Source organism: Panicum virgatum, chromosome 9K (assembly GCF_016808335.1).
Source record: "Panicum virgatum strain AP13 chromosome 9K, P.virgatum_v5, whole genome shotgun sequence".
NCBI classification, from domain to species: Eukaryota; Viridiplantae; Streptophyta; class Magnoliopsida; order Poales; family Poaceae; genus Panicum; species Panicum virgatum.
This window is the reverse complement of record NC_053144.1, coordinates 49,724,864-49,743,540: the sequence shown is the minus strand read 5'-3', so window position 1 is coordinate 49,743,540 and position 18,677 is coordinate 49,724,864. Positions and strand designations below refer to the sequence as shown.

The window sequence follows — 18,677 nt, the reverse complement described above, 5'->3', positions numbered from 1 at the left end:
TGAGAACAATGGGTGTGGGACGGGAGACGTGTACTTTCGACACCCGATGAAGCCCGGCGAATTGCAAGATTTTTTTTTGATGTTGCAAGAGATGATTTAAGTTGTTGCAACGAGTGATCAGTTTTATTCGATGTTTTTAATTTGTGATTTGTGATGATGCGACCTATAATTTTGGAGATGTACTAAAAGGTAAATGTCAATATTGTGCGGCAACTTCCAAGTCCCAATAGCATACCTTCACGCAAATCAAGAATGAATGTGAGGCTTAGACTATATATGCATTGGGACTGCCACTAAGTGGTGACAAATCTCTGAGTGGAGTCTGCTGCATTGGGACTGCCTAAGGGGCTCAAACTAAGTGGTGACAAATCTCTTTTACCTAGCTATGTGTATCATCCCCCGCAGGGCCACCACGCCACGAGGCCACCTCCAAGGAGGTGCTCACGCACCTCGCGTGTTGCATGTGCCTTTTGGCACGTCGAGCCTGTGGCTCTTGTCTCTTATGAGCAGGGAACTGCGTACTAATACTAACGAGGTGGGACTAATCTATATGCCGCTCATCCTGGTCGATCTGCTTCCTTGCTTTTTATTTTAGAATCATGGGCCAATGCATTTGCTCCACGTGGGCCAAGGCAAGGACGGCAATGCCACGAGCAGAGAAATACTAAGAATCATGGCCCTGCTGGTTGTCGACTTTGTAACAAGCAGAGGCAAAAGCGTTGCTAAACAGTAAACACGATACAAACACATTCGCTCGTAACCTGAAGAACGTTCATAAATGACTGTACTGTACTGTTCACAAACGACTCCTGATAGTCAACGCAACACTTTCTATAAAACTGAGTGTTTCGAACAAACAATTTCAAATATCACGCTGTACAAGTGTTTCTCAGTATGCAGTTGTACTGTAATACCTATCACAATACTGAGCAATACACTCAATCAATGCATAATACCATACACAACACTCAACAATCTGGTAGTAGTTCGACTATGCAGAACTCCAGGCAGGAGGAAAGGTTCTAGTTCTACCCGTATTGCTCGTTCAAGATGTTTTGCTTCCTCTCCTGCACGGTGCAAATTAGATCATACGGTTAATAATATGCTTCACCATCATTACTACTCCCTCCATTCCAAATTATAGGTCGTTTGACTTTTTTAGCATCAAGTTTGACCGCTCATCTTATTCAAAAAAAATTGTGCAAACATAGTCAAATTTAAGTCATTCTTGAAATGATAAAGCAAGCTACAACAAAAGAAGTGATATTTTGCACAAATTTTTGAATAAGACAAGTGGTCAAATTTAGGGTTAAAAAAAGTCAAACAACCTATAATTTGAAACGGATAGAGTATGATAGAAGCAGCATATGTTTACCTGGGCGAGACGACGTTCTTTATTCAACTTTAGAGCTCTTCCTTTCTCTTCCTCAGATCTAAACATTTTCTGAATGCAGACAGTTAATTCTATTAGCAATGTCTAGATGACTATTTATTTATTTATGTAAACAAAATACAGGTGAGTACCAGACCAGCGCCTTAAGCCCTTAACTACACTTCAGAGTAAGTTGAGAAGTTATATGAACCCAACTTAAATAGAAATTATAATTCCTTTTCGATCAACAAAGAGACAATGCAATATAATATGTACCATAATAGTGGTGATTGATTTTTCACGGCAGTGAAACTTATTAAAGAAAGGGAAACAAGAATCACAAATCCAACAACTTCTTAGTTTGATGATACTTCAACAGATCCATTTCACCAATAATTCTCAAATACACAATACCGTCTAAACACAAAGTGTAGCTATACCCACCAGGTTACTCAACAGAAAACTGAGAATTGCTGAAGGCAAGTAATTGTTGCCTACAGTAATTAGTAAAGACCACTACCGAAGTGACTCAGTGATCCTGATCTTTCAGCGGTTCAGTAACCCCAAAGGTGTAGAATGACGTTACCATATCAAAATAACCTCTGAATAACGTCCCACGCATTATAATTATAATTAGAAGGCTAGATCATGAGAACCAAGCAATAGCTTGGTTGGTAGAGTTTTGAGTTGAGAGGCCACCTACTGAACCCGGGTGCTCATAGGTCGTGCAACAACCACCCTAACATGGGCTCAATACTCCCCTGTCTTAAGTCTTAAGGCAAAGCCATGGGGACGTCTTCTCCCCATGGACAAGTTTTTTAGAAGGCAAGGTCAGCCAAGCTGTGAAAACATTACCTTTTTGGTGGTTGACATGTTTTCAACACGATCAATTTTGATATCAAATATATCATGCAGCAAATCATTGTCCTGCACACAAAAAGAGAAGCATTAATACCACTACACCAAAATACAATATTTCACAGATGACCAATATGTGGATGGCTGTGGCTCTGCTTATAGCAACCTGTGCATGCTTCAGGAATCCTCGCCCAAGAAACCGCCTCAAATAGTTCAACTAAGCAATGAACAAATATCAGAAAAAATTTATATTTGGAGCACAGCAGTTTATGAAATCAATGCAAGAAACAAGCACCTGTATTGATTCACGCCATGATGTAACTCCTAAAATGCCATTCTTGCCTGAAATCCTAAGTGATTCTTCAGGGAACTCATCACTCTAGAGAAAGAGAATTTAGATCTGGTTTAGTCTGAGATTAAAGGATTAAAGAAAAGAAAATGAAATGAAATAAATCTAGACCTTGATAAAATATGAGATTTGTTGGAACAAGTCTCTCTGATCATTAAGATTTTTCTTGTCAGCACCTCTGCCCCCAGCCTCCATAGAGAGATTATAGACCAGACCAGATATTTTGGCTTTCAATGCTTGCATATTCAAGAAAAGTTGGTTCTTAGAGCCACTGGTCTCTCTGATGTCACTATCAACATCAGATTCTTCTCTAGTGGAAACATCAAGCAGTTTTAGCTCAAAACATAGAGCTAATGTTTCACCAGCAGCAATCCGCACAACACGATCCTCTGTTTCTAGAAGACTAGTGAGAAATGTAATTGACCTACATGCAGGCAGAATATAAAGATAGAATTTCATGAGCAATTTTACAAATAGCAGAAAACAGTGATTAAGGAAGCTTTCACTAACTCTTTCCAAGAATCAGTACTTCTTCTAGATGAACCAACAGTTGTCAAAAGAAAAGCCCATGCAGATACAGCAGCTGCTAATAAAGGAGGCTTCGGTTTTCTGATAATGCCAACCTACATAACCATCCACAAAATAATGAAGTATAGAAAAACTGGATGCCATGCTTTCTGTTTACGAACTATAGAAAAACTGTAGAGGTCAGTCGACAGCTGGCCTTACATTTGATCCTGATTTTGGGTGGATCACATCCCAGATGGCTCTCATAGATAGCTGGGTTTCAGCAAGATCAGTTGCACCAACAAATGTGATAACAGCTAAGCAATCAAGTGCCTACAATCATTCAGTTTATATTAACTATGTAACTAGACTGAATTGCACATAAATTTGCTAGAACCACACAAAAACGGAGAAAATATCAACATACAGATATCATCTTTGGTGCATCGGGCCAAGTTTGGAGGATTCTCAAAAGCTGTGGTTCCGACTCATCCATTATTTCGTGTGAGCTACTTCCAGCACCTAGTGTAATTGACAGTAAGCCTAGCCAGCACAAAAGAACAGAAAAAAATGAGCATATCACACATTCTGCTGCAATGAAAATAACTATAGGTGGACAAGAATACTAACCTATGGCACGACAAGCTAGACACGCCTCCTTTGTAGATCCCTTTTTAATTGAATTGGTGAACTGGCTCAGTAGTGTGACATACCTTTAAAGAGTAAAAGAATGCATCAGACAAAGTTAACAGAAAAAAGGGTCCAGTTTTCCCAGAAAATATTTATCTCATCCACTCACACTTGCGTATGTAAGCTCACTAACTTTTTAAAACTAGGGTATAAAAAAGGCAACCACATGTATAATTTCTGAGGTAACATTTTCAACCCTGTGGGAGCAGAGGATATAATAATATCCCATCTGTTCACTAGTCTAGTTATATAAATACTAAGGAATCATCATTAATGAATCATATTAACTTACTTATTTTCCACTAAACCAAGAAGCACAAAACTTTCAAAAGCATCAACAAGAGCACCAAGTGCTTTCTCTCTGGTGGATCCCCTGCACGAGTCATGTAGTATTATAGTTAAAAGGAAGTTAATAATGTTATTTGGTCATTCCATTAGCAATTGGTAAATTCTCGGATCAACTTCAGACAGAGTTGTAGTGAGTTTACTAGTAAATATATGATAAGCAAAACATATAACAAAAAAGACAAGGACACATATGCATTTCCGCCATTCATGAACCAGCATCAAGGATACGGCTTAAAGACACGAAAGGTGCAACTTCCACTATTCTTGAATACGCGTCAAGGATCAAGTTTAAAGAAGGAAATATGCAATTCAAAATTTACGTGAAATGTGAGATATTCCTGGGCATGCTAGAAATGTGCCACATGTCCCAACAATTCATGATACCTATACAACATAAACTATAAAGCCATTTCCACATTGCTAATTACTAGCCATAGATTGCAATTGTGAAAGAATAAAAGTAAGCCGTACGAATAATTGCACAAGGCCTATTTGAGCATGTAGAAACCGTAAACCTCTGCCACCTACCGACTTTTGTGCAAGAGAACAAGATCAGAGAAAAGAGACGGGGTTGTTTTGCTTTCTCTCTAACACACAGTTCCAGCAGTATCGAATAAAAAACTAGGCAATGCATGGAGTTCGTGCCAGGAGAAAATGCATTGCAGAGGTTATCAGTTAAATTCTCTAAGTATCTGACGTGGTTACTTCCGAAATAATTTTATGGAAGCTAGTGTTGTAATGGAATCTGGCAATTCATGATTCGACATTTTGACAACAGCATGAACAAGTTGATAGCCAAGCAACCATGAGGTTGTGCAGTTTGTACCCAAACAATCAACTAGTGGCACAACCGTGGATACACTAACTCAGTAACAGACGGCGCTAACAACCATCTACGGGCTCACCTCTTCTCGTAGAGGTCGTCGATGTACTTGTCAAGAACGAATTCCTGGGAGCTGACATGCTCGGTGGCCTGCGCAAGCTGAAGGTCGGACAGCGCCGTCGACATCGAGGCCACGCTGTCGGCATCGCTGCCGCCGTCAAGCTGGTCATCGGCACCATCACCTCCTCCTCGGCCTCCTTTGCTCCTCTTACCTGAAACAATCCAACACCAAACAATAAACAACCGAGCAAGAAGAGCCACGAAATGGCCGGTGCGATACATACTCTTCTTGCCCATGGCGAAGGCTGGGGCGGGCCAAGAAGCAAAAGAGCCAAAGAACCGCCCGGGGGTCGGGCGCAGACGCAGCGGAGAAGAGGTCAGCGGCGGGCCCGACAGAGGGAGCCGTCGTCGGCGGGGGCGGCGAGGAGGAACCGGGAGGAAGAGCTGGAGCTGGAGCTGGAATTGGAAGCGGAGAAACGGAGGCAATCGCCGTCGGTGAGGTCGGATTGGCCGTGGAGACGCTGAGCCATGTGAAATCGGGCGACGGGCTGGCGGGAGGGGGTGGACGAACGGAGCAGGGGGGAGAGAGGGGAGGTTGCTTGTGTTTCTCCTTTCCCCGTGGCCCGTGGTTTTCGTTGCCTTGTCGACGAGAGGTGGAGGGTGGACTCGGCCTGCCACCCCACCAGAACCAGAACCAGGGTTCATTTAACCGACCGGTCTCCGGTAACCGCCGGGCTCCGGTTCCGGTTTACCGGACCGGTTGCACCGGTTACCGGTAGAAACCGGTCAAATTCAAATTTAAATTCAAAAAACTCAGTTCAACCGGTTCGTACCGGTATACCGACCGGTTAGACCGGTTTATCGGTCGGTTTGACCGGTTTACCGGCCGGTTTGACCGGTTTGAATTCAAATCCAAATTTAAAATCGCATGTGTAACCGGTATACCGGCCGATTAGACCGGTTTACCAGTCGGTTAGACCGGTTTACCGGCCGGTTTGACCGGTTTACCAAGTGGGCCTTAATGGGTCGTCTCATTTTTTTTCTTTTCTTTTTTGTTTTAACTTTAAATGCCCGAAAAGTATGTTAAACGAATGAATTTTTGAGAAAATTTGACACCATTAGATTCGTCGCACCTTGAAGTATTTTTAGAAATTTAACTTTAAATGCCCGAAAAGTATTCTTTTTTACTTGCCTGGAGGTCTTTAAATTTCAACCGTGATTTACAACCTCGTAACCGTACAGTTACAGCCCTCGTGTCAAAGTTTCAATGATTCATGGTGAAATTCGACAATGGGCTCGAATGGGCAGGCACGTGACATGTGCCGAGCGTTCGGTCTCCGTGTAATGCGTTACAACACTGACTAAAGACTATACTCACTAGAGGATTCGTACAATATACTCCCTCCTCTACTGCAGATAGTACATGTTATTTAGGATATAGATATGGTTTATAAGGTGAAGTTTTAAAATCTGTAAAATATGATATTTCAAATAATATAGTAAAATATCTTAAAATTTCCTTTCACGCTTAATCTAGCAATGTCTATGCAAGTCAATTTTGATGGTCAAAGCTGAAAATTCTAAACGACAGGAATCGAAAAATGACTTCTATTTTGAACATGAGGGAGCACTCAAAGAACCTAATTTGGCAACGCATGTAGGACTAAGCGTTTCAATGGAGCTCATAACCTTAAAGCATCATCTTTAGTATTAGTATAGACGGAACATTAAAACATTATAAACATAATCAGCAGCCTTAAACTCCAACTCTCGCATTTTAGACTCAAAAAATTTCCCTAACAAAAAACCAAGTTCATCAAATCTGCTTTAAGGTAAAACTCCAGGGAAGAAATGGCATGTTCCCTGTTCCTTCACTTGGATTTAGAATGTCAACTGGATCCATCCTAGGTTAAGTACATGATCCATCCTGTTGATGACATATTTTTGCTATAAAAATAAAATGACAAATTCGAAGATATAACAAGCTCAACTATACTGCTAGTGAAACTAATAGTGTTACCTCAAAAAAGAAACTGAAATTGCCCTGCAACAGAATACCTCAAGCGAAAAGTATCACCCTGAAGTTTGTCCAGAAGAAATGGTTAAGCAATGTGGTTTTCCCTGACTGGGGAACAGAGGCTCATCAGATGTTCTGAATTTTAATACTTATATAAACATAATTCGTTACATGGCATAGTCATGCGAGGCAAAGTTAAGAACATACATCCTCACGAGAAAGCAATTAAGCAACCACATCGCAAGCAATAGATCAACAAATCGATTCTAGTAGTACACTGAATATTGTGTGCACAGCATAATATGCACACATACAAGAATAAGACCAAATGACATGGTTCAGACAATTAAAGCGTGCATGGCATGTACACACATGCAAACATAGTAAATCCAATGGATTCAATTAAACCGATGCTGCATTATGTGTGCTTTGTTCTGACTTATTTCTTTCAGATGGACAATAACAAAAATAGTTCATCAACCTCATCTTCCTCCTCTATCATGCATCACCTACCAAGAGTCCATTATCTGGTATGCAAACAATATTGTCAATTAGCAAAAAATTAGTCTCATCATTACTGGTTATGACTAAGTAACAGTGACAGTAAAAACATTTGCTAGCTAGTACTGTTTTTCCTGTCAGAGAGAGCAGTACCAGGATAAGATCGAAGTATGTGGCTGATCTCAATGTTTTTTTTTGGGGGGGGGGGGGGGTGATGTGTTTTGTGGCAATACTCAATGACCTTGGAGTTGATGGTTCTTCTCACCAAGATCTACAATAACTAGGTTACGAGGAGTAGGAAACCCTAGGTGGTAGGAGAGGAGGAGAGAACTCACGCTGCAAGAGGTGGATGCCGATGAAGAAGACGATGTGGAGGAATCATGGGCCCATGGTGGATGCCAAGGAGGCACCGGAGGCCGCCGTGGAGGTGGAAGTGGCTGCTGCATTGGTGCTCATGAGTTGCTGGTGAGAGGGATTTGGATGAGTGCCAATGGAAGGTCCCAATTTTCTTGTAAAGCTCAACTTTGAACTGAACAAATACTCTTGGTGCACCAGTACCTCTCAGTTCTCATGATAATCTTAGTAGTCACATAGATACTATGACTGCACATTATTTGACCAGATGCAGCAAACCCATGTTATCCAATGCCCGTCCAATAAGTTATTTTGTTGTTTGGACCTACTATGACACATGGATACTTAGTTTTAGGACTCCCCAGAGATTCAAAATATTAGAAAGAATAAATACGTATACTAAAAAAACTCGAAGTTTGTCAAGAACTATCAGAAACCAACTTATTTAAATTGTCGAAACTATCCCATCCTGGCGCCAAGAGCAAAACAGAAACTGGTAGTTTATGTCTTACCAGATGTTCCTGCTTAGATCCCTTCCACGGGGCATGGAAGTCACCATAACATGCCCCACTATCAGTAAAAATGGCTTCCTTGCTAGAGAAGTTTCCAGGATCTACAAACCAGATGAAGACATAATAACTTCAGTATGCCATAAGTTGAGCTCCAAACTACAGTTAACATGGAGTTAAAAGAGCGATTGGGTCAGTAGACCCCGTGGTTTCTTAACAAATAACAATTAATATGTAGGGCCAACAAAAAAGTATTAGCGTAAGGAAGGGCAGCATCAGCAGCAAAGGAAGTGATCTAAGTTGTAAGTTTTGTTACAAATCTATAGACAGACAAATGTTTTGAGTGGAAACAGCAAGAGAGGCCCTAATCTGTGCTCTGTGGTATTATATTATTATGTATAAAAGAAAAAAAAACTGTACAAGTGCAAGAACCAAAAAGAAACAAATAACATTGTACAGCATGGTAGAATTCCAGAATGTAATGTAAAAATTGACCACCCTAGACAGAGTAATATGTGATAAAGCAAGGGAATTAACACAGACAAAGCATAGTTTGCTTATTAAAAGTTATTTCAGGATTATATAGTTGAGAACAAGGTCTAATAAAGAGCTATATACTCCACCTCCTAAACAATATACCTTTTTTAAGCTCATAACCTCCTTTTTTTGTGGGATAAATAGGTTTTCAATTCAGTTACACTGTTTCAGACGATAGAATAACAGAAGATATACCTCTAAAAGTTGAATAGCTAGTAGTTCGCTGCAACAAAACAAAATGAAACGAAGCAGCAAAAGATCAGATAGGAAACTATGATCAAAAGCACATATGTTAGCAGGATCATTATTTATTACCACTTCCTGATTAGCAGAAGAACCCATTTAGAAACCAAATCCAATAGTGAAGAGCCTAGAAGAAAAGGGACCAAGATGCCTGCAGGAGGGTGACATTGGCTGTATCCTCTATGCCCTTTCAATCCAACTGCAGCCAGCACTTTTTGAAATTCTTCTGTCATGCATCATACTCCTAATCTCTGCTGACTCGGCCCAATCCCCTTGAGCTGCAAGTGCACTTGACAGCTGCACGTATAAACTGGAATGTGGTGACACTTCCGTTTCCATCAGTTTCTTTGCCACCTTGTGCAAGAGAGCCTCATTGCCCTGGGCTTTACACCCTCCCATAATAGAAGTCCAACTAATTGCATCAGCTTTGAAAGGCATCTTCTCTATGAACTCAACTGCTTCATCCAGTCGACCTGCACGGACTAACAGGTCAGTCACACATGCATAATGCTCAGCGGATGGACTCACACCAAAATCTTCCTTCATCCGGTAAAACCATTTCAGACCCTCTTCCACAAGTCCAGAATGGCAGCATGCAGAAAGGACACCAACAAAGGTCCGTTCACTTGGTTTCACACCCCTGCTTTGCATTAACTTTAGAAGTTCCAGTGCCTCCTGTCCATACCCATTAGAAGCATAACCTATCAGCATTGAGTTCCACAAGACTTCATCTGGACTATCAATTCCATAGAATATCCTGCATCCATTGACCAAGTTGCCACATTTGCAGTACAGGTCAATGAGCGAGGAGGCTACAATATGGTCAGACTGCAGGCCAAGTGCAATAGCAAGACCAAAAATCTGCTCCCCAAAACTTATAGAGCAGATGCTGCTTGATGCACTCAGAACACTGGCTATAGCAACCTTGTCAAGCCGGAAGCCAAGCCGATGCATCTCACAGAATAGCTCCATTGCATCAAGAGCATGCCCATTTTGGCTGAACCCAACAATCATAGAATTCCATGATATGACACTCTTGCTAGGGATCATGCCAAAAACTCTTCTAGCCTCATCTGTTCGTCCACAGTTCGAGTATACAGTGATCATTGAATTGAGCACAATGGTGTCATAATGCCTAAGCTCACTAAAAGCTAGACAGGCATCTGCCCAGAGGCTGCATTTTGAGTAGAAGTCAATGAGAGCACTTGCTGCTATCAAGTCATTGACAGCCCCACCCTTTAAAGCACACCCATGTGCCTGCTGCCCAGGCTTCAGCATGCCTAGAAACCCACACATATTCAGAACACTGGCATAGGTTGAAGAATTAGGCAACATGCCTGACCGCAACATCCTTACGAAAAGAATAAAAGCACCATCTCCATGGTAAGCAGGCACACAACCACTGATAAGAGAATTCCATAGTGCAACGCTGGGGTTCTCCACCTTATCAAAAAGGCATAACGCCTCATGCAACTGTCCACAAGCTGTGTAGCCATGGACCAGAGCAGACAGTGAGAATTCATCAACATGTTCTAATCCATCATGGACGCGGCGAGCAGAGTCCAAATCCCCACACTTGCAGTACATGTCAATCAATGTGCAACCCAATATCGAATCGATTTCGATCTTGGCAACCACCATTCGGGCATGAGCTTGCCTCCCAAAATCATACTTCACCCGGTCAGCACAAGCGCCAACAACTGTAGTAAGCACGAAGGGGTCATTCCAGGGCGAGGAGATCATTTCAGCATCGCACCGCGGACCAATCCTCCTGAGTAAAGCAAATGCCTCGTCCACCCGGCCACACCGGACATATTTGTGCAAGACAGCGTTGCAAGCCACGGCGTCCTTCACGGGCATCTCGTCCAGCAGGTTACGGGCCGTGTCGAGATCCCCAGCCGCGGCGAAGCCGGTAATCGCCGCGTTCCAGGAGAAGGTGTTCCTGTCGGGCATGGAGCGGAACACACGGAGAGCCCCGCGGAGGTCTCCCGACTTGAAGAGGGCGGTGAGGAGGGAGTTGTAGGAGAAGCAGTTCCTCGTGGGCATTTCGTCGAACAGGAGGCGCGCGTCGCGGGAGTGGAGCGGGGAGCTGCGCGCGTACATGAGGAGGACGGAGTTGGCGGGCGGGAGGGAGGAGGGGACGTGGCCGGACTTGAGGAGCAGCTGGTGGAGCTGCCGGCCGGCGGCGGCGCTGCAGGAGCGGAGGAGCTGGATGCAGGAGTGGACGTCCAAGGCGACGGCCATGACCAGCAGCTCCGATGGATGCCCACTTGCATGCGCAGGATCAACAGGGCCAAATAGGATTCTCGTGCAACCTTCAATCAAAGGGGTATAAAGTGTGATAGGTTGAATAATCAATCAAACATTCAAAAGCACAGGTTGAATTGTACATTGTGCATACGTTTTACCTCGATTTTCGTGATCACGCCGGACCCCAAAGGGCAGGCCTGCTCACGAGACAGCACGGGAATAACTAATTGATGGGCAGTGGGTCGCGGGCGCATGGAGACAGCACGCCGCCGGCCGCCGCTACGTCCGCGACGCCGCAAGCCCTGCCCGAGTAGGCGAGTACCCCGCAGTGCCCGCGCCGCACGCCCTCCACCTCGTCTCGCACTCGCGCCGCGCCGCAGTGCCTTCCCCCGCGCCCTTGCACGCCCGTACCGTAGGCCGCGGCCCCTCCGCCCTCGGAGCTGCCCAGCTGCAGCGCACGCTCGCTGCCGCGCACGCTTCCGCCGCCGGCCTCCTGTCGCCGGGAGTCGAGAGGTTTTTTCCCTTCGGGGAATGGTTGCTGGGCTTGTGGCTGTGGACTGCGACATCAAGCCCAGCCCTCTTGCTAGGCCCAATAACCGCTGGCTGGCCTAGTTGTCTCCATGGCGCTTCCCTCAAAAAAAAAAGAGGAAAAAGTTGTCTCCATGGCACAAAAATTCAGGCTGTGTTTAGTTCGCGAAAAAGTTTGGATTTTGGTACTGTAGCATATTTTGTTATTACTTAACAAAATAATATCCAATCATGAACTAATTAGGTTTAAAAAATTCATCTCGTGCTAATCAATTAGACTGTATAATTAGTTATTTTTTAACTGTATTTAATGCTCCATGCATGTGTCTAAAAATTCGATGTGACGGATACTGTAAGAAATTTTTTGGGAACTAAACAGGGCCTCAGTTATAATAATTGAAGTATACCATCCAGGATAATTTTGCTAAAAGACTACTATCACAGTCGCAATGTGACGCAGCTATGCTGTTCTATCTATGGCATAGACATTTCTTCCACAACAATTTATTTATTTGTAGATAAATCCATGAACCTAACAAGGCACATTTCACATCAGTTGATCATTCTACGAAGTGGTGACACGTACACACACACGTCAAACTTCGCATGACAACTTGACGTTGCAACTTGCAAGTCCTTTCTACGTTGCAGATCCGATCCTATTTTTTCTTTAAATTCCTATGGATTTAACAAGAAGCTAGGTAAGGGAAAAGGAAAAGTACTTTGGTGTCAACAGCAGGAATGAAGTTTTTTTTAAAGCACTTAGGAGCACTAGGAAGTCATTTAAGATTTTAGACGTCCACGTGGACTCAACGCAGACGAAGCTGCCCGAGTAGTCTCGAAACTCGTCATACTGAGACGCACACGCACACACACCCACGCACGCCTCAGTATATATCCGGTGGGAAAATCCCGTGCCGAGCAAAACTCGAATGCGGGATCGGCGGCCTCCACACGTACAGCGCGGCAAAGCTCTCCTGGACATCAAGACGAGCAATTAATAATTTTTGCGGGTGGGGGTGGGGGGTTCTACAGTTCTGCGCAATGATCGATCGGTGGATCTTCGAATCGGACCCTATTAACTACGTACAGGTAGTCACGCAGCAGCGGTTTTTGCCCTTTTGGATTCCGATCCCCAGCAGATCGATGGTGCCTTCTGTCCTCGCGTTGCTGTTCATCTATCACTGCACGTAGGAGAGTACCTCCGTGTCAACAGAGATCCCGCCAGCTCACGCACGGGTCTCCTCACAGCCGGAGTAGAGCTGAAAGTTGGGCCATGCCGGGCCGGCACGGCACGGACCTATCGTGCTTCGGGCTGAACCGTGCCGGGCCGATAAGGCACGAAATTTTACCGGGCCGTGCCGTGCTGGGCCTAAGACCTGAAACCACGGCCCAGCACGGCCCAGCACGGCCCAAAAGCACGTCGGGCCATCTTCGGGCCGTGACAGCCCAAGCACGGCCCACAGATCATGAATACCACCATTTGAAAGGTTTTTTTTCCCACAATGGCAAAAATTACAAGAAATTAACACTAGTGATCCTCCAAATCTGCAGCTGCCGGGCCGGCCCAGGCACGGCCCAGGACACCGTGCCGTGCCGGGCGGCACGATGGGCCGAAATCTCAAGCACGGCCCAGCCCGCCCTTCGTGCCGTGCTAGCACGGCCCAGTTGTTTTCGTGCTGGACCGGGCTTCGTGCCCAGGTTTTCGGGCCGTGCTCGTGCCAGCCCATTAAGCACGGCCCAGATTTACAGCTCTAAGCCGGAGCCAGCAGTTTGGCCGCGACCGCGACAACGTCGGCGTCCGTCGTCGCCGGCGATCATGCAACCAACAGCCGCCGAGCGCGATGCCTGAGCTAACCCGGACGACGCATCGCGATTAGGCGCGCGGAGAATAAGCATTTGACGCATCGTCCTTGCAACGACAGAAAAGACGGGCGTTAACAATGAATGCAGACCAGACCACACCACTGATTGGTGATCACCTTTAGGATTGTAGTCACGCGGGACCGATGATGTGTGTATGGCTTCAGGCCGAAGCGACGACTTGCATTGAATCCCAACTAACAACGAACAGCTCCGGCGACCAATGACCCTGCATCATCTCGATCGCATGTGTACTCCAGAGGGGAATGTGATCGGGCGATCCCTCTTCTTCTTCCTCCTGGCTGCTCGTGCATGTGCACTTGCTGGGTGTATTTATTGAGGCGCATGACTTGTATGCAAAATCAAATAGGATACTCCTTTCAAAAAAAAATCAAATAGGATATGTGGCCAACACTCAACTCGATTACCCCTTTAATATTTTATATGAAAAAGACACTCAACCCCTCCCTACCCAATAGTATAACCCTTTTTCGTGCGATGGATGGTTTTTTTTTTCCAAATGCAGAAAGGGCAATGAAGCCGAATCATTATTATTTTCCTCCTCCGTGTCCTGTTCATCATATTTTAGTTCGCGTGACCCCTTCCATTTCCTGTCATCTTTAAGGCCTTAATAACCTCTTACGCAGGTATCATGGAGAATTTTAGGCTTAGGGCACTTTATTGTTTTAGTTAGTTTGCAAATGCAAGCTGATAAAATAAGTGCCATGAGTGTTTGATGCAGCCGTGTTAACCCGTCCATACACATGAACCGATGGACAGTGGCACCTAATTCGTCCTCTTTGCTTGGTCGCAACTCGCAACGCATGGCGTTTTAGGGACCTGATGTTAGCTGCCAACACGTTAGGTACCTAGCTCCTTTGTGCCGGCTCAGTAGCACGTATGTAGCAGTAGCAACAATCACCCGGCAAGAAGGTCGCGCAGGTTTTATGGAGAGTTTTAGGCACATCTTCGGAATGGAAAAGTTTTGGCATGTAATAGCTAGCAGTCGGTCCAATGATGCAACACTGTACACAGCCACGGAAATACCATACAGATCAGATGTGCGGTAATGCACACAACCCAAGGGGTTCTTTTTTTTTACTCTAGTGAAGTTTGTATATTATTGCTGAGAAATGTCGTCACTATGTGTGCAACAAAACCGTACAAAAATAGACTCAAATATACATTGAAAATTGATTAAAACTGATATAAGCATGCTTTTCCGGAAGCCGATGGACTTGTGAATTCGTTTTAGAAGTTCAAATATTTTTGAGCACGTATACATGTAATGCACTTCTGACTTTGTTTGCTTGACTGTAGTCTGTATTTGCAGGGGCTTTAATACAACATTCCATCTCTGAAGAATAGCAGCAGAAGTATAATGTCAGCCGACTGTCTGGTCTGACCCCCTCCCAAGCTTTGTAAAAACTTGGTTAGTTGGACCGCGATGTCGCTGGTTCAAAGGTGATTGAATAAAGAAAATGATGAGCACGCTTCCCTCAAACAAAAAAAAGAGAAGTATATATAATAGGGAACATATCTAGTGCAAACCAAGGATCTTGTGCAAACCCGTGCAAATCTACTAAAAAAAGTTTCAAAAATTTCTGAAAAAAATCATAAATGTGCTTCTTAGCTTACCTCATCTATATACAAAATTTTATGGTCAAATTCATCTTACTCTGAAAGTTACAAAAAAGACAAATTTTCTGACGACAATAATGGTTCAAATGCATCTCAAATTTGTCTTTTTTGTAACTTCTAGAGTAAGACGAATTTGACCATGAAATTGTATATATAGATGATGTAATCTGAGAAGCACATTCATGATTTTTTTCAGAATTTTTTGAAACTTTGTTTAGTAGGTTTGCACGGGTTTGCACAAGGTTCTTGGTTTGCACCAGATACGTTGCCTAATATATAATATCATGAACAAATCTAAACTGATCTCCTGTGCTTTTCAACAAGAAGAGGTGGCATATATATGGTATTATTAAGGGTCCGACTGCCTCTGTCTGTGCATCCTTGTAAGCCTATAAATATGCTTCTCTGGCGTTGCACTGCAGGCTACTCCCAAACCAGCTGAACTAGCAGACGGTGAGAGTGTGACACACAACTTTTACTGCGACGCCGGCATGGCCGCTCCTCAAGCAGCTTCCCGCATGCACCACCACCACTCCCGGGCTCTTCCTCGCCGCGCGCCGGTCTGCTTGTCGGTACTCATCGCACTGGCGGCCTCCGCCACGGTGGTGAGCGCGCAGCTGTCGTCGGAGGACTACTACGACGCGTCCTGCCCCGCCGCCCTCCTCACCATCAGGTCCGCCGTGGCGACGGCGGTGCTGCTCGACCGCCGCATGGGGGCCTCCCTCCTCCGCCTCCACTTCCACGACTGCTTCGTGCAGGGCTGCGACGCGTCGGTGCTGCTGGACGACGACGCGGCGGCGGGCTTCACCGGCGAGAAGGGGGCGGGGCCCAACGCGGGGTCGCTGCGCGGCTTCGACGTCATCGACAACATCAAGACGCTGCTGGAGCTGCTGTGCCCGCAGACCGTCTCCTGCGCCGACATCCTCGCCGTCGCCGCCCGCGACTCCGTCGAGCAGGTAATAAAGCCAGCCGCTAGCTGCTAATACCTGCTACCTCGCTCGTCTCTAGCTACTACTACGAGATCAGCTATAAATTAAATGAAGCCACACCTCTATCTGATTTACAGCATCCCGGTGCAGTGTGCTTAGTAGATAATTTCTTTCTTTTTTTTTACTTGCACTACACAATAACACAAGTGAGAGAATATGATCGAGCATGATAAATCTGTCAGCTGCGGCCTATCATGGAACTGAACAGACAGCGACGCATGTCTCTAGCTAGCTAGCTACTTGCTCACATGTGGAAAAGAAAAGAAAACGTCAAATTATAAAGAGAAAAAAGGAGGTTTCATTGTACACGTCCGGCCTGTACTGTTGGTGCATGCAGCTGGGAGGCCCATCCTGGACGGTTCCCCTGGGCAGGCGGGACGCGACCACGGCGAGCGCGTTCCTGGCCAACAGCGACCTCCCTGGACCCACCGCCAACCTCAACGGCCTCCTCAACGCTTTCGCCAACAAGGGGCTCAGCACCACCGACATGGTCGCCCTCTCAGGTACGGTACACGCATGATCTGCACATTCATATGTTACACTTGATGATTGCAATGCGATGCAACCCGATCGACCTCCCTTTTTTTTTCCTGCATTGTGCAACGCACGTGTAGATAGATAGATTCGCGGCAGGCAGGCTAGGATGACGGATGGCACGTCCCATCCTAGATCTTGCTCGCACTTGACTGAATTCGACATGGACGCAGATCATCATCGATCTACATACAGCTCTGGCTAGATAGATCACATGGCATGTCCCGGTAAAAAAAATATCTAAACAACGCAGGAGGGTTCTGTTTGGATCCAAGTGCTAATGGATAAAAGCTAAACTTTAGCAGCAGTTTTTACAAATGAGAGTGCTAAAGGGCCGGGTGGACTAAAGTTTAGGCAGGACTTAAAAATTTTAGCATGTGCATGAGTGCTAATATGTGTTAAAATTTAGCTCTCAACGTACTTTAGCTCCTCCGAACAGGCCCCCTGTGATGCCACCAGCCAAATGAGAGACCACTCCTCCGGTCCTCCCTGTCGTCAGGTAGCTATCAAGATTGAAAGATTCACAGTAAGCTATAGAACACCACTCGATGTCATCATGATCTTAACTGCACACGGCGACATACGTGCACATCTATCCTATATGATCTATGTCCCAGCTAGTATATACGTATATCGTGTACCAACGAGAAAACATGATGGTACTACCAATGCATGGATGATGCATCATTGTTCATAACCTGGTGATCGATCGATGCCGTGCTCTTGTCTCTATTCTCCTCATCACCACCACCTTTTTGCTCGCAACCCTCACCTGCCAACATTTGGACGAGCCCGCGTCACCTACCTAACTGCAAGCCCTATGTACGTGAGCCGTGAGCGATCATCTCGATCGATCACGCGACGCCCCAACCACCAGCTGCGTTTGCTTTCTTCCACAGCGCAATCATGCACACACGCATGCGGCAGCAAGCGAGGCTTTCCATCCCTCCATCCATGATCTACAACGCATGTCGTCGCAGGGGCCCACACCGTGGGGCGGGCGCAGTGCAAGAACTGCCGGGCCCGGATCTACAACGACACCGACATCGACGCCGCCTTCGCGGCGTCGCTGCGGGGCAGCTGCCCGGCGCGGGCGGGGGGCGCCGGCGACGCCGCGCTGGAGCCGCTCGACGGGTCGTCGCCGGACGACTTCGACAACGGCTACTTCGGGAACCTGCTCTCCCGGCGGGGGCTGCTGCACTCCGACCAGGCGCTCTTCGGCGGCGGCGGCGGCGCGACGGACGGCCTGGTCCGGGCGTACGCGTCCGACGCCGCCCGGTGGGGGAGCGACTTCGCGGCCGCGATGGTCAGGATGGCCAGCATCAGCCCGCTCACCGGCGCGGACGGCGATATCAGGGTCAACTGCAGGAGAGTGAACAATTAATGAGCAAGCAACCCGCCATCACATTGATCGCGGCTCGATCGTGGGGTGGAACAGAAACAGTGTGTAAATTTGAAATGGAGTATACGATCTTGTATCTATGTATATCACTATTGTTTATTTATTAATTATAATTCATATACTACAAATTTTATTTATCATACCCGCTCCATGTCACGATGTTAGCAGCAGCAGCATAGGCGGCTTTAGTGGCCACCGTGTCATCTTGATAGCTCTCTGTCTTCTTGCATGCCTTTTCTCGTAATGAAGTTTGCAGGTTGAGGAATCGGCTCAAGGCACATGGAGGGCTCACCTTCTTTTGC

The 18,677-nt window shown here is 45.7% G+C and overlaps 3 protein-coding genes across 32 annotated transcripts; 1 reads left to right on the top strand and 2 right to left on the bottom strand.

Annotated features, from left to right (window-relative positions):
- Window positions 1-757: 757 nt before the first annotated feature.
- On the bottom strand, window positions 758-5,687 carry LOC120651973 (interferon-related developmental regulator 2-like). 2 transcript variants are annotated; one of them, XM_039929651.1, is made up of 13 exons: window positions 5,292-5,687; window positions 5,030-5,219; window positions 4,069-4,149; window positions 3,717-3,799; window positions 3,514-3,629; window positions 3,309-3,419; window positions 3,090-3,202; window positions 2,691-3,003; window positions 2,526-2,609; window positions 2,397-2,447; window positions 2,228-2,299; window positions 1,376-1,444; window positions 758-1,067 (listed from the first exon to the last, which is right to left on the bottom strand). In XM_039929651.1, exons 1-13 carry the CDS (start codon window positions 5,302-5,304, stop codon window positions 1,029-1,031), a joined length of 1,335 nt encoding a protein of 444 aa, XP_039785585.1. In that variant the 5' UTR covers window positions 5,305-5,687; the 3' UTR covers window positions 758-1,028. The 2 variants fall into 2 exon arrangements, with proteins under 2 accessions (XP_039785585.1, XP_039785586.1); XM_039929652.1 differs by having other exon boundaries at window positions 5,498-5,637.
- Window positions 5,688-6,697: 1,010 nt separating this feature from the next.
- On the bottom strand, window positions 6,698-11,944 carry LOC120651967 (putative pentatricopeptide repeat-containing protein At1g77010, mitochondrial). 29 transcript variants are annotated; one of them, XM_039929629.1, is made up of 7 exons: window positions 11,577-11,944; window positions 9,241-11,483; window positions 9,028-9,148; window positions 8,392-8,492; window positions 8,084-8,207; window positions 7,861-7,987; window positions 7,156-7,551 (listed from the first exon to the last, which is right to left on the bottom strand). In XM_039929629.1, the coding sequence occupies exon 2, from the start codon at window positions 11,410-11,412 to the stop codon at window positions 9,349-9,351; it is 2,064 nt and encodes a 687-aa protein (XP_039785563.1). In that variant the 5' UTR covers window positions 11,413-11,483; window positions 11,577-11,944; the 3' UTR covers window positions 7,156-7,551; window positions 7,861-7,987; window positions 8,084-8,207; window positions 8,392-8,492; window positions 9,028-9,148; window positions 9,241-9,348. The 29 variants fall into 29 exon arrangements, with proteins under 29 accessions (XP_039785565.1, XP_039785575.1, XP_039785560.1 ...); XM_039929631.1 differs by lacking the exon at window positions 7,156-7,551 and adding exons at window positions 6,698-6,934; window positions 7,028-7,132 and having other exon boundaries at window positions 8,392-11,483; XM_039929641.1 differs by lacking the exons at window positions 7,156-7,551; window positions 7,861-7,987; window positions 8,084-8,207 and adding exons at window positions 6,698-6,934; window positions 7,028-7,132 and having other exon boundaries at window positions 9,121-9,148.
- A 3,895-nt stretch (window positions 11,945-15,839) lies between these two features.
- LOC120651970 (peroxidase 70-like) lies at window positions 15,840-18,515 on the top strand. The gene is made up of 3 exons (XM_039929645.1): window positions 15,840-16,406; window positions 16,777-16,942; window positions 17,954-18,515. The coding sequence occupies exons 1-3, from the start codon at window positions 15,942-15,944 to the stop codon at window positions 18,355-18,357; spliced, it is 1,035 nt and encodes a 344-aa protein (XP_039785579.1). The 5' UTR covers window positions 15,840-15,941; the 3' UTR covers window positions 18,358-18,515.
- Window positions 18,516-18,677: the final 162 nt, after the last annotated feature.

Bases quoted from the DNA above. Each gene is read 5' to 3' on its own strand.
- LOC120651973 (XM_039929652.1), bottom strand. From the start codon at position 5,537: ATGGCTCAGCGTCTCCACGGCCAATCCGACCTCACCGACG. The intron at 3,203-3,308 runs GTAAGGCCAGCT...ATGGTTATGTAG, and splicing joins ACCCAAAATCAGGATCAAAT to GTTGGCATTATCAGAAAACC. The intron at 3,004-3,089 runs GTTAGTGAAAGC...GCCTGCATGTAG, and splicing joins AGTACTGATTCTTGGAAAGA to GTCAATTACATTTCTCACTA.
- LOC120651967 (XM_039929626.1), bottom strand. From the start codon at position 11,412: ATGGCCGTCGCCTTGGACGTCCACTCCTGCATCCAGCTCCTCCGCTCC.
- LOC120651970 (XM_039929645.1), top strand. From the start codon at position 15,942: ATGGCCGCTCCTCAAGCAGCTTCCCGCATGCACCACCACCACTCCCGG. The intron at 16,407-16,776 runs GTAATAAAGCCA...TGGTGCATGCAG, and splicing joins CCCGCGACTCCGTCGAGCAG to CTGGGAGGCCCATCCTGGAC. The intron at 16,943-17,953 runs GTACGGTACACG...ATGTCGTCGCAG, and splicing joins CGACATGGTCGCCCTCTCAG to GGGCCCACACCGTGGGGCGG.